This window comes from Sander lucioperca, chromosome 6 (genome assembly GCF_008315115.2).
Source record: "Sander lucioperca isolate FBNREF2018 chromosome 6, SLUC_FBN_1.2, whole genome shotgun sequence".
Taxonomy (NCBI): domain Eukaryota; kingdom Metazoa; phylum Chordata; class Actinopteri; order Perciformes; family Percidae; genus Sander; species Sander lucioperca.
In genome coordinates, this window is record NC_050178.1 from 36032110 (window position 1) to 36047035 (window position 14926).

Genomic DNA, 14926 nt, shown 5'->3' on the forward strand with positions numbered 1-14926 from the left:
TGAAGGGCCACTGACTCAGTTTGCTTCAGTCAACCCATCAACTAATAAAGAACCTCGCAGATGAGCTGACGTTGTTTTGTCTGCTTTTTGTAGGCATATAGGTCTATGCTTGCTTGTTTCTATTAATCTCTAGGCTACTTAATCATCAACCTATCCAGGCTGTACAAATGAAAAAGAGCTTTTTCGCTGAATCTGATACATTTAGGCTACATTTGTATTGATGTTAATATGTGTTCTCCTTGATAAAAAAAAAATAAAATTAAAATAAATGTTACATTACATGTTTTGAAGGTGGTTTGTGGTCCACAAGAACTGTTCATAAATAAAGTGATTGTGAGAGTTTATTGCAAACAGACCATAACCCTGAACAAAAAAATAAAAGCTTGAATCATAAGAAAAAATGATTAAGAACAGCAGGTTCCGGAATGAAACCCCAGAAACTGAGAACATGTAGAAAAAGGTTATCACAAAATATAACTAAGTACATTAATAAATAATATATTAGTTAAATAATTAAAAGTGTAAAAAGAAATATTAAGCTTTACACTTTTGCCTTTTTAAACCAAGTGATTGGCGTTTGAAGGAAAAGTATTAAACCTTTATTGTACTGTTTTGACTTGTCTGATCAAATTTGAATACATTTTTTTCAGTGTTGAGGCTCTATATCATACAGGAAACGGCCTATTGCCTTAAAAGTCAATATAAATAGCTCAATGTGTTATGGTGATAATTTTAATAACATTTTACTACCATCTATGTCAGAAATTATGTTAGTCAGTGGTAAATGTTTATGCAAATATAAATATTTTGGTAAATATTTTAGTCTTTTATTATAGTAAACAAAGTGAATATCTTTGGGTCTGGACCTTTTGGGCTGTTGTTTGGACAAAACAAGCAATTTGAATCAGAGCCACCAGCAGCGATGATAAACATTTTATAACACTAAATGCTACATCAGTCTTCTAATAACATTCACTCAAGGATTTAGCACACAAATGTTATATCTTATTTATTATTCATATCTCATAAATCAAGTAGCAATGAAGCTAAAACTTGAAGTTAATAAATAATATCAAAGTATACATAAACCATGTTTTGACTTGATGTTCAGACATAAAACCATTAGAAATTACAGGATCTTGCCAGAGAACAGAATATAAAAGGCTGGTATGTCCCAGAGTACCAGCATGGAAACATGTTTTGTGTGCCAATTATAAGACTTTGCATGTTCAAGTCACATATTTTTTGCCTTAGATGTCATAGTTAATGTGTTATGCTCAAATTAAACCATTTTTTAGTGATTATAGCTACACATTTCATCTGCATTTCACTGTGTTTAAGTTGGAAAGTGTGAAACTTGTTGCTGGAATATATTGTATGTGTATAATCAGTCAGGAGATCTGTTAAACAGGATGAAAATAACAAAAAGTGTGTGCGTCTTAGCAGCTGACAGATAATACAATGCCAATACAACACTTAGACTGCCAGGTTAGCAATGACAGCCCGGGTGAACTCGTCGCTTGAGGCATAGCCCCCCAGGTCTCCGGTGCGCACCTGTTGCAAACATAAGGACAGCTTGTTACTATATGCACAGCTGCAGCAACACATGTCCACACACAGTATCATGGCCTGCATGTTAGAGAGCCTTTAAAAACTGCACTCACAGAATACACAAATAGTGTGATCAGCTAGATGTGTACTTTTAAAGAAAACAATCAGCAGTGTCATTTCCTAAGCTATGTTCTCTTCTTTATTTTCTCACATTTTTAATCTTTTGCATTACTTGAGGCTGAGAATTAAAATATATCAAGTCACATAAGGTACGTCTATAAACCAGATACAGTAGTAATGTCAACAATAGAAGAAACACATTGCCATTGTCCAACATAGGTTTATCTTATTAGTTATTGAGCCATAAAAACATCATTCAGTCCAACAGTGACTATGTAGAAAAGACTGAATGTTATTTATTCAAAATGACATCACACTTTTGAGAAGTTGCAGGTATGAAATCTCCATAACATATTCATTAGGGAAAACTATTCCCTAATTAGGGAAACTAAATCTCATAAACAAAAAAGGACACGAGGCGGTGTACATTCTCCAGAAAGTTTAAAAAAAATTAGATTGCACCACAAGGTCAAAACAAGAGTTCAGTGACTTATATTGTACTTTATCTCTTATTATTGGTGGTTAACCGACTACTTGTGAAGTCTTAAACTGTAGCACAGTAAGAAAAAAAGCATGACAGCCAAAGTGAGGAGACAGAGCAGTGTTTTAAACTCTTTCAGCATTGGTGTCATGAAAAGTTCTGTGGGAATGAGCAGCACCATCTTATACAAAACTTGTTTTTAGGAGTCCTTGGAAATGATATATAAATATATAAAATGTATGCCTTTACCCATTTAATCAATTTGTTGCTGCAAAACTAAAAACTAAGATAATCTGCAGTATACCAATTCATAATTCAACATAGTGTAAATGTTGTGCACTGCTCCACTCACAATGAATAGAGGACTGGCTTTATGGGAAATGTGACGACATAAAGGGAGATTTTCTGTGGCTATTAAACTGTAAAATAAATGATTAGAACAGTTCTAATTTCTCAGTCAATGGAGTAATACCTGAAAGTATTGTATATTTTTGGTTTTCTTGAAAGGCTAATGTTAAAATATCATCTGTATTGATAATCTCCAGCAACAAACCTGAATTTTGCATTAGGATAGCTTTGCCTTTGCCATACAGTAACTCACTGCAAAAAAAACTCAGTTAGCTTTACAGCACTGCAATGGCAGAACAGAGTTTTATTAAAAACATGAACAAATTTGTAGGTCGGAAATGTTACGGTATTATTTGATCATGATGTAGCAGTGATACCATACTGTATAGTAATTTACAATGTGCAAATGAGATAAAAGTGAGGTAAGTTGAGCTGAAGTGTGAGGCAAAAGCAGATTAGCCGATATAAACTGGTTGCTTTACAGACTGTGTGATAGCAGAGAGGTAGTCTGTGTATGGCCAACATGGTTGAAGCAACAAGGACAAAGACATAAAATAAGCAGACACAAAGGTCCCCCAGAATGAGTGAAAAGATGATCTCAATCAGTCAAGTAAAAACTGCAACAGTAGAAGATGCAAAGAGATGGACAGTTACTATGAGGAAAGATAATATAGATGATATGATGTAAATCCATGAGAGGAAGCTTAATGAACTGCACATATTTTAGTAAATTACAACACAAGGCACCACTGATTCCACTGGATCTTTTAGAAAATCCGGCATAAACCATATATATTATGATCCAACTGATGGTGTTTGTCTAAACTGTGTGGCACAACTGTCATCTGGCAATGAGAGGTGAGGTGAGTCTTAACATGCGTCCAGTTCATGTTAAGAACAATGTCCAGATTTAAGGAAATGTCAGCGAGGAGTGCGACGACACATCTTAGTTAATAGGTTGGTGACGCAGGTTTTCCACAACAGCACGCACAAAGTCGCCAGTGGTAGAGTACCCGCCAAGGTCTCGTGTCCGTACCTGGGACGTGCACACAGATACGCACAAACACATACACACACACACACACACACACATACATACATATAGGGTAATGGGGTACAAGGAGAGGAGGGAATTAAAGGAAAGGGAAGAGGGAGAGGAAGGGCACTTCAAACAACATGCAGGCAAAATCTGCTTTCCAATGACAGGCTTTCCTTGAAAATTATATTTTCACACAGTTGCTTCAGATATACTGTAATGCTACCCCAACTAAAAAAACTGCTTTTGCCATCTTGTTTTTTAAGAGCAATGAAAGAGAAAAAACAATTTGCCATGGAGATGTTGCTGAAAATGAATTTTTTAGAGCTGAAAAGGGGCTGAAACTGAACTTGTGGATTATTTGATTAGCTGTTTGGTGTATTAAATGTCAGAATGGTAAAAAATATTTTCTGAAATAACATTCACGCAAGGATTTAGCACACAAATGTTTTATCTTATTTATTATTCATATCTCATAAATCAAGTAGCAATGAAGCTAAAACTTGAAGTTAATAAATAATATCAAAGTATAAATTTTTTTTTTTTCCAGCAGGGGACCCCAAACTTCCCTTTCCCGAGCCACATTAACCCCGCGACCCGATACCGGATAAGCGGACGAAGATGGATGGATGGAAAGTATACATAAACCATGTTTTGACTTGATGTTCAGACATAAAACCATTAGAAATTACAGGATCTTGCCAGAGAACAGAATATAAAAGGCTGGTATGTCCCAGAGTACCAGCATGGAAACATGTTTTGTGTGCCAATTATAAGACTTTGCATGTTCAAGTCACATATGAAGCCCAAGATGACGTCCGCAAACGTGTCCACAATTCAAAGATATGCAGTTTACTATCATAGAGTAAATAAACTAGAAAATATTCACATTTAAGAAGCTGAAATCAAAGAATTTTTCAACTTTTTCAAAATGACTTTTATGCTTTTAAAGATATTTATGATTAATCGATTATCAACATAGTTGGTGATTAATATAATAGTTGACAACTAATCGATTAATCAACTGATCTTTGCAGCGATAGAGCTGAATCGACCTTGCATTTTATCTGAGGGACTAAGGCCAACTTTATGCTAGCGTTTGTGTCAGTGTATGTTAGTATCAACATGGAGCAGGTGCAAAAGGCAGATAGTTGTGGTGGTAACAAGTGCAGATTCCTATAAGAAGGACACAATTAATTGAGAAAGAAATGCAAGAGAAGAGCTAAAGAAAGATGCATACGCATACATAGAGTCTCAAACAACAGTAATTAAAGGCTCTCTAACACAGTGGTTCTCAAACTTGTTTTCACTAATATACCTGCTTTGATATATTTTTTCATCCAAGTACACCCTGGCCAGCCCAAAAAAAAAAAGAAAACGGTAGAAAATAAATTCCTATCTATATAAAGTGGCACAACACAGAGCTGCGCCATCAGTGTCTTGATTTAAATGTTCAGAATCACTAAATCCATTCATTATAGTGTAAAATTATTTTAGGAATTATGCATAACTGATATTTTTTTCAATAAACATAAAACATTTTTTTTTTTTTTAAACAAATCTTTACCCCTGCAGTACTCCAAAGTACCCCTAGGAGTACGCATACCTCGATTTGAGAAACAGTGGGTCAAGAACAGCTAAAGCTGGTATCTGATTGATTTATGTGAAAATGCTCTTGCAAATTTATATTGTATTTTTAATTTTCTTAAGCGCCTGCGGCATTTTGAAAATGTACATATGAGATGACTGTTTGTGAATCACAAAACTAATGAGCAACATGTTAATTCATAAACACAAGCTGACATGAGTAGGGCATACAAATTCGGTTGGCTCCACATTTCTGAAGCAGAACAACCCGTTTTATTTTGCTCGGCTTGTATTAATGGAAAACATTCCCTCGGAGTGTTAATAGTGTTATTGTCATGGCAGGCATCTCCACATTCACAGCCTGAATGCACCAGTGTGCATACAGTAGGTAGAACTAACACGTAACAGACACACACATCCTTACCTTTCCCTGTTTGATGACCCTCTTGACAGCATCTGACACCATTTGGGAGTGATATTCCAGACTGCAACACAATACAGTGACAATTAAGAGGTGGCCTGAACTTTCTTGTACGCTTGTCAAAATTCACACAAACACACTTAAGGTGGTTTTCTAAGGCTTTAGAGCCAAGACAGAGGATTAGGAAGTACTGTACAGTGTGAAATGGTGCACTTTTTACAACAAGACCTAAGAGTCTTGACTCACTTGAGGTGCCTGAGCATGTTAGCAGCACTCAGCAGCATGGCTGTGGGGTTGGCAATGTTCCTTCCTACAGCTTGTGCAAAGGGGTGGCGTGCACCCTGAAAGAAAGAAAAAGAGAATGACACTGTTACAGTCCTGTAAGTCCTCTCCATCACCAATTACAGCACCAGAGAAGAGTGAAGTTGAATTAATAGTAAAACTATGTCCATAGCTATTGCTATTTTCTATAGTGTGCATCATTAATATTTTCTGCCATACATTCTCATCTAGAGTATAAAGGACAAACCATAAACAGAGGAATCAGAATAAAACCAGAGAAGGACTGGCTGAATACATAAATAAAAGTGGAAACTCACAGTCTCAAACACAGCATACTCTGCACTGTAACTTTCCCCAGGAACAACTCCTGCTCCTCCAACCAGCCCCGCTGCCAGGTTATCAATGATGTTACCGTACAGGTTGGGCATCACCAGCACGTCAAACTGGTATGGGTTCTGGACCAGCTGAAGCAAAGTAACAGACAATGAGAAGTTTGAACAAGAAATGGAAAAGTGACACTTAAAACCTAATCAGCAAATTATTGATTAATAAAGTCAGGGGAAAGAATTGTGTGGCTGTATGTACCTGCATGCAACAGTTATCAATGATTATGGTCTCATATTTGATTTTGGGGTACAGTTGGGCAATCTCTGCACAGCTCTGCAGAAACAGGCCATCACCTAATTTCCTGTAATAAGACAGGAGATGAGGACATGTGTTACTGTGACTATAATGCAGATCACAACCCTAATTAACACCATTTTAAGAATTAATAAAAGAATATGATTTAAAAGAAGAAAAAACGATAAAAAAAAAACAAAGAGGGAGCTTTGCGATATCCTTACATGATGTTGGCCTTGTGAACAGCTGTGACCTTGCTTCGTCCCTTCTTAGTGGCGTAATCGAAAGCGAACTTGGCGATGCGCCGTGACTTATCTCTGGTGATGATCTTCAAACATTCGATCACACCCGTCACACTCTACAGAGCAAGAAGAGGGTACATACATTTTAATAAAGCCATTCCTATTTAAGCTCGGACTAATTAACAGTGCAATAGAATGAAAACACATTACGCCCTACGTACAGCAGACCCATTTTTCAGTTTTATATCATATGTCTGTCGGACCAGATTCACTTCAATTTTAATGAGCAAAGCTGTCTACACTGTAACAGCTCGTATTTCACACGTATCACTGCAAACTGTCTTTTTAGACTTGAAGTCCATCAGGTGGCCATTGAAGACAAGGTGTAAATGGTTACACTGCAAACAAATTTGCATAATAAAGTCTACAGGACAAAGTATACAGGACTGCTAAAGAATCATATGAGTAGCAAGTAGCACACACACACACACACACACACACACACACGTTTGTTTTGATACCCGTTTATGGCTGGCCAAATCTCTGGGTGCTGAAGGGATATCTCCCTCTCTTCAAAGAAAAAAAATCCTTTTCACGTGGGTTTTACAAACCATGGTTTATCTGACTACAGTGAGGAGGAGTGTTGTTGTTGTTGTTTACCTCGTGCTCCAGGGAGCTGTACTCCCCCTCGGTCTGTTCGCGGATGATGACCAGGTCCAGGTTGTTGTGGCGAGTGCTGTAGCCCGGCAGGCTATTCACATGAACCACATTAGCAAACAGGTCCAGTTTACGCCTGGGCAACGGATAGGGAGGTATACGTTTATTTTTTATTTAAACATCAAAGACACACAAAGTACACACATCAAAATGCACAACTTGTTTTACCTCAGTCTCATCTCGTATGAAGCCAGCTCCCCTTTAAATTCCATCGGTGTGTGAATCTTTCCTGAATAACCAAGCATGTGACAAACATAAACGTTAGGTCCGTTGCCGCCTTTTAATGAACTCATCTTTTGTTGTTAATAAATGGGGGTGAACTATGAAAGGAGACAAAATAACAAGTAAAGCTACCTTTCATTGCCACTTTGTTGGTCTTCATTGAGGTTAACACTTGCTCCAGCTTCTCGTCACTGGCCATGTTCTGCACCTCGCTCAGGTGGAACTCCTCAAATTCTACTGGGACATCTCCTGCCTGGTGACAAGACAAAAAACAGCCAACTTTATTATTTTAAAAAGACATGCCATCAACATATATAAAAGGCTGAATAAGTGAGCAAGAGTGGGACAAAAATGAAATTACGAGATGGTGAAAATCCTTTTACTATGGATGTTTGTGAGAAAAAAAGATCCTCTTCTTTGGTTTATTTTCTTCTACTCATAGCTATAGTGCCCCACATTATTTCTAAAAAGACAAAGGGCAGCGATCATTCCATCTCCGTCATTGTAAAATGTACCTTGAACACTTCCTTGACAGCAGTCATCAGCTCAGGTCCCACTCCATCCCCTGGCACCATTGTGACCTTGAAGGTAGCATCAGCACGGGCGGGTGGGGCTTCTGGGCCACACAAAGCAGCAGACACACTCAATGGTCGAGAGGTCAGCTGCTGCCACCGGGGGCCGCTCAGGCCCTGAGGATAGGAAAGAAGACACAGTTACAACAAGCACGACATGGTAGAGGTGGGCAATATATCGATATTATATCGATATCGTGATATGTGACTAGATATCGTCTTAGATTTTGGATATCGTAATATGGCATAAGTGTTGTCTTTTCCTGGTTTTAAAGGCTGCATTACAGTAAAGTGATGTCATTTTCTGAACTGACCAGACTGTTGTAACTGTTCTATTATTTAACTTTACCCACTTAGTCATTATATCCACATTACTGATGATTATTTATCAAAAATCTCATTGTGTGAATATTTTGTGAAAGCACCAATAGTCAACACTACAATATTGTTGCGGTATCGATATCGAGATATTTGGTCAAAAATATTGTGATATTTGATTTTCTCCATATCGCCCAGCCCTACAACATGGTATACCAAAAAAACAATATCAATGTGCCTACTCTCAGACATGTAGTTGTAGCTATTCCTTTTATATCTCTGGATATAATGATGATTACCAACTTAATTTGTGAACCATTAAAACAAAGCAATGTCTGACCCCTTGTCACAGTTTGCATATGCCTATGAGATGTACGCAATTCCCAGGATGTTCCCATCTTCCTATTCAATTTCAGAGGAGAAAAAGGTAACGAATAGAGAAAAAGCTTACAAAAATAAACATATTTTGGGTAGAGTTGAAATGATTAGTCGATTAGTATTATGAGAAATGTGGCTTTATGGCAATATTGGATTTTTATAGGATTTTTGCATGTATATCAGATATCAAATTGGCTGGATAAACCAAACCAGACATTCCTGTCCAGTTATTTTATCCATAAAGTTGATTTATTTTCCAGAAAATGATCTTGATCAAAATATATACATCAATATTACAATATAAAATAACACACACTGTGATAATTTGACAGAGGATTTTATCCATATTGCCCACTGCTAGTCACAATGGTGCACGTTTTATTAGACAGTATTGAGGTAGTAGAGATGGGTGTGACTTTTTTTTCCTTCTTTTTTTTTTTTAATCTCTGTTTCCAGAGGATCCTGAATGGTCATCAGCCACTGACCTGTAGACAAAATGTGATCTACAGGGGGGAAATAATATAAACAATTCACTTGCTGTCCTCTGTCAAAAAGGGAACTCACCATGCCATCTGTAGCTAGTTTTAAAGTGATAATCTAAGCAACTGCACATCTTTTGACTCCCACTGACCTTCAAGAATTTGGCAAGAGAGAAAACTGGAAGATGACAACTAAACAAAGTTATGAAATCACAAGCGTAATAGGCCTATATGTTATCTTAAGAGGCAAACCGACTTATCTGGCCTGCTCTCTGCCTTACCATGTCAGTTAGCCAACGTTACTTTAACGTTAGCTCACTTTAATCTCACATAACCCAAGCTACAGTTCTGAACTATATGGCCATTCACTTGTTTGACGAGTACCTACTAACGACTAAGATTTATTTTCTCGATGACGAACTGACCAAACCAGATGGAGCCATACATCACAACAACAACAACTAGCTATCACTTTTTATCTGAAGCTATTTGAATCAACGGAGGCTCGTGGTTAGCGACAATACACGAATGGCACCAGCCAGTAAAACTCTTAAGATAACATGGTGCTTGAGTTTAACATATACAACTTTAACTCCTGCAACTCCTTCCCTACGTTTCCCTACCGACGTATGATTAAAATAAGCTTGTACACCATCTATGCACTCACCTTGACCAATGTTACCAAGCTTCCTCTCAGGGCGGCCGCCATTGTTACAGATGCAGCAGGCAGCGACTGAGCTTCTTCTTCTGTGGTGCAGTGTTTTTTTTTTGTTTTTTTTTTATTTATACAGACAAATACAACACAAAATACAAAGAACAAAAGACATACAACATGACATTAGATATACAGTATACAGGGGTACAGCCACAGTCACAATAGGCCTAAGTGGACAAGCTGGTAGGCAGAGAAATAAATAGATACATATATATAACAATAAAACCTCATTAATAAACCTTTGAGGTCACACACAACTCATATAGATCCAGAGTTCTTACGGCCTTAGCGTTTTTTGAGTACTTAATTGAATTAATGTAATTTCTAAACTCAGACATAAAACCAGAAAAGAATGGTTTAGAACCACAGAATTTGTTTCTATGGATGTGGTATTTAGCATATAGAAATAAAAGATTTATAATAAAGTGTTTTCCTTCATATTCAGCTGCAAAGTCAAACATACCAAAGAAAACATCCTTAAAGCAAAATGAAAAATCTGGGATTAATACAGAGTGAATGAATTTTAGGAACTCTGACCAGAATTTTACTGTATGGGGACAGTTCCAAAAAAGATGTGACACGTTTTCCTCAGTGCTATTACAGAATGAGCAGTTAGACTCAATATCCTGTTTGTATCTTTTGAGGAAAGATTTTGCTGGGTAAAACCTGTGTATTAGTTTAAACGAGACTTCTCTCACTTTATTAGTAACAAGGTATTTAACAGGTAAAGACCACACTTTCTTCCAGGGAATATTCTCTACTATACCATTACAGTATGGAATAACATAGGGAATAGTAACAATGTCAGACTGGAATAAAGCTCTAATTCTCTTATTAATACTGCGATTTTCTGTTGAGAAGCACAAACGGCCCACATAAGTATCCGTTAATTTGATTAGATGAGTAAGAGGTTGTGGGGGAGTATTACCCTTTAACAACATTATAATCCCAGTGGGAATTGCATCAAAAATAATAGCATATTCCTTGACAGTTACTGGAAATTGATATTTTCTTAGGAAATCTGAGTATTCGTATAGTTTACCGTTCGGATCAAAAAGTTGACTAACAAGGGTAATGTTATTGTTAAACCAGTTTTCAAAAAAAAAGAGATTTGTTTTTGTAGAGAATGTTCTCGTTATTCCAAATGTAGCATTTGTGAGGTGAGAAGTTATGCTTAAATATGAGAGACCACGTCAAAAGCATTTGCTTGTGAAAATTGGACAATTTGATTGGGATTTTGCTAATCTTGTAATTGCACATCAATAAAAACTTCAGGCCACCAACTTTAGAAAAAATATATTTAGGGATAAAGTTCCATAAGGATGTGGGGTTATTAATAAACTGTCTAATCCAGTTTATTTTGAATGTGTTATTTAATGTGGTGAAGTCTAAAAAGTTCAGACCCCCCCATTGATTAGAGTTCATTATAACAGATTTTTTTAATATAATGTATTCTGTTTTTCCATATAAAGTTAAACAACATTGAATAAATATTTTTGGACACACTACTATCTACAGCTAAAGAGAGAGCACCATAAGTGAGTCTGGATATACCATCAGCTTTTGAGAGTAAAATTCTACCTCTTAAAGATAAGTCTCTTTATAACCATGAATTCAGTTTCCTTTGTGTTTTCTGAAAGGTAGGACTAAAGTTTAGAGAGCACCTTGTAGATAAGTCTTTGGCTATGATAATTCCTAGATAAGTGACCTGATCTTTTACAGGAATGTTATGTATAGAGTGCACCAAGCAATCTTTTATAGCCATAAGTTCACACTTTTTTAAGTTCAGATGAAGACCAGAGGCTTTTGAGAAACCTTTAATTAATTCTAATGATAGAGGAATTTGGGAGGCGTCCTTCAGGAAGATTGTGGTGTCATCAGCAAGTTGACTGATTATAATCTGCCTATCCGCAATTAAGATTCCTTGTAAGGCACTGTTTGAGATATGAAGAGCCAGGAGTTGAGAAGCTATTAAGAACAAGTAGGGTGAGATAGGGCAACCTTGCTTAACCCCACGAGACACATTAAACCTTGGTGATGTACCAAGTTTTAATTTTACTGCACTATTGCCATTTTTATACAGGGTTCTAATAGTTTTACAAAAAAAGTGACCAAAACTAAATTTATCAAGAGCTTTCAAAATGAAGCCATGTTCAAGAGAGTCAAAAGCTTTATAGAAATCAAGAAACAAGAGAAAGCTGTTATCATTGATGAGATCGTTATAGTCTAGCACATCCAAAATCAGTCTAACATTGTTAGCAATGTGACGTTTCCTCATGAATCCAGATTGTGACTCATCTATGATAGAGTCCAGAACGTACTTCATTCTATTAGCAAATATGATGGGGGTGGGGGTGAAGCGTGATCATGGAAGGCTTGTGTCATGTGGATGCACTGACAGAATTGTTGTCATTACTTACAATTCCTCATGGGGGAGACAGAAACTACGCACCATAGATTTAATGGATTTCCATGCATGCTCCTCAGAGTAAATCACAGTACACGGCTCCCATGCCAACAGCACGGGTCTCTTTCTCCCTCTACTCTTGTGCCATGCAGCAGGCAGTCCGTCGACACAGCCACTAAGCTTTTTGCAAATGACACATAATGACGTCCCCAATATGCAAATGAGGTATGACCATAGACTGTATATAAGAATGGACCAACAGATCCCGTTGCTCTGGACCCTCTTATATACAGCCTATGCTCTTATATACAGTCTATGCTCTGGACCAGTGAAGGCCTTTAGAAGCACTTTTCCGGTGAGCGCTGAGCGTTACTGCGCAGCCTCCAACTGAAAGAAACGACGTAAATGTGATGTGAGCAACATGTCTGAAAGTTGTAAGTCTTCTGGTAGCTGTGCCAAGAGAAATCTCAATCATTCCCAATCTAGCAGAGACGGAGAGCGTAGGTATATGTAAGGAGATAACATGGACACAGGCTAATTATTGCTAACTAAAATGCTAGTTAACATTAGTAATTAAACTTAAACAGCTAATGTAAATCCAAACTGCCTGCGAGCTTCTCCTGTACTATACGGTAATTCCTCTACTATGCGACAGTAAGTCGCGTGGTTATGACACAATCGTTAGCCTATTTTTTATAAAAACATCTACTACGGAGCCATAACGTGAGGTACAAGGTAATGGAGCCTTTTATACATTGTCGTGTTTCTTTAGAAATAAACAATGGACAAATAAAGTCTTTAAACGCTTCAGATGTAAAGTTATTCGCTGTCAAAGTGACGTCAAAATGAATGGCAGTCAATGGGATGCTAACGTCGGGTGATCGCTTTGTAGCATCAAAATGGCGCCATAGGAGATTCAAGCTCTGAACATTGACATATATAAAATGGACCAACAGATCCCGTTGTTCTGGACGGAGACCAGTGAAGGATATTAGAAGCACTTTTCCGGTGATGGCTGAGCGTTACTGCGCAGCCTCCAACTGAGAGAGACGACGTAGATGTGCCGTGAGCAACGTGTCTGAAAGTTGTAAGTCTTCTGGTAGCTGTGCCAAGAGAAATCTCAATCATTCCCAATCTAGCAGAGACGGAGAGCGTAGGTATATGTAAGGAGATAACGTGGACACAGGCTAATTATTGCTAACTAAAATGCTAGTTAACATTAGTAATTACACTTAAACAGCTAATGTAAGTCGAAACTGCCTGCGCGCTTCTCCTGTACTATACGGTAATTCCTCTACTATGCGACAGTAAGTCGCGTGGTTATGACACAATCGTTAGCCTATTTTTACAAAAACGTATACTACGGAGCCATAACGTGAGGTACAAGGTAATGGAGCCTTTTATACATTGTCGTGTTTCTTTAGAAATAAACAATGGACAAAAAAAGTCTTTAAACGCTTCAGATGTAAAGTTATTCGCTGTCAAAGTGGCGCCAAAATGAATGGCAGTCAATGGAATGCTAATGGGAGGTGATGGCTTATTAGCATCAAAATAGTGCCATAGGAGGTTCGCGGTCCGAGGAGAAGTTTACCCCCTTGGCTCTGAAGCGAAGCTTACCCCCTTGGGTATGACGTCATCTAGAGACTTTTAGCAACTTTTGGAGCTTACGCTAGATCATTTAATTGGAAAAGAGTTAATAAACAGTCACTGTCTCCGGGGACCTTATTGCTCTGCGAATGGATGATGACCCCCTGGTTGTGGGAGGGCTGTCGGCCTGCCATAAATCCTGTTTGATCAAACGAGATAACAGAGGGCATCACCTGTTGAAGAGGAGCGAAATAACTTTGGATAGGATTTTGAGGTTTACATTTAAGAGTGCATGGTCTCTAGCTACTACAAAGCAGGGGATCTTTCTCTTTTTTTAAGAATTAGAGAAATATTGGCCCTCGACAGGGTGTCCGGTAGGCAGTGATGTAAAAGAGCCTCATTGTACATTTATTTTAGGACTGGCGCAAGGAGATCAATCAATCATTTGATGGCTTTTTGAACCTCAGCAACAGTTATGAGTCCAACTTTTAGTTAGCTTTAACATTTTGTATTGTTGTAACACTATACTTGCTGCTGCCAAGGCCCCCACCCTCTAAAACGGGTCCATCCTAAATAACTCAGGGGATTCCCAATCCTATTCCAGGCAAGTGATGCTCTGCTGACACACAGGATGACATCGGATTTTAAAATCCCCATTATGAAACTGTAGATCACCAGGCTACCCTCTCACACTTAAATAGTCCCCCTTTACCTTACTGGGCATGGGTATTTCATATGGTTATTCATGCTAGCATAATTTTGGGGGCAAAGCTAGGCATCTAATACTTTGTGTAGAATTTGACCTGAGCCAGGACTCTCAGGCAGTCCCTCCTCTTTGAACA

The 14926-nt window shown here is 37.8% G+C and overlaps 1 protein-coding gene across 2 annotated transcripts; it reads right to left on the bottom strand.

Annotated features, from left to right (window-relative positions):
* Positions 1-996: 996 nt before the first annotated feature.
* Positions 997-10129, bottom strand: idh3b (isocitrate dehydrogenase (NAD(+)) 3 non-catalytic subunit beta). Of its 2 annotated transcripts, none has more exons than XM_031277643.2 (11): positions 10043-10129; positions 8144-8317; positions 7761-7881; positions 7575-7635; positions 7350-7482; positions 6672-6805; positions 6412-6514; positions 6144-6290; positions 5791-5885; positions 5548-5608; positions 997-1554 (listed from the first exon to the last, which is right to left on the bottom strand). In XM_031277643.2, the coding sequence occupies exons 1-11, from the start codon at positions 10082-10084 to the stop codon at positions 1477-1479; spliced, it is 1149 nt and encodes a 382-aa protein (XP_031133503.1). In that variant the 5' UTR covers positions 10085-10129; the 3' UTR covers positions 997-1476. The 2 variants fall into 2 exon arrangements, with proteins under 2 accessions (XP_031133503.1, XP_031133494.1); XM_031277634.2 differs by lacking the exon at positions 997-1554 and adding an exon at positions 2847-3536.
* Between the last annotated feature and the right edge of the window lie 4797 nt (positions 10130-14926).

Bases quoted from the DNA above. Each gene is read 5' to 3' on its own strand.
- idh3b (XM_031277634.2), bottom strand. From the start codon at position 10,084: ATGGCGGCCGCCCTGAGAGGAAGCTTGGTAACATTGGTCAAG. The intron at 7,882-8,143 runs GTACATTTTACA...TCTTGTCACCAG, and splicing joins CTGTCAAGGAAGTGTTCAAG to GCAGGAGATGTCCCAGTAGA. The intron at 6,806-7,349 runs GTAAACAACAAC...CTTGCTCTGTAG, and splicing joins ACAGCTCCCTGGAGCACGAG to AGTGTGACGGGTGTGATCGA.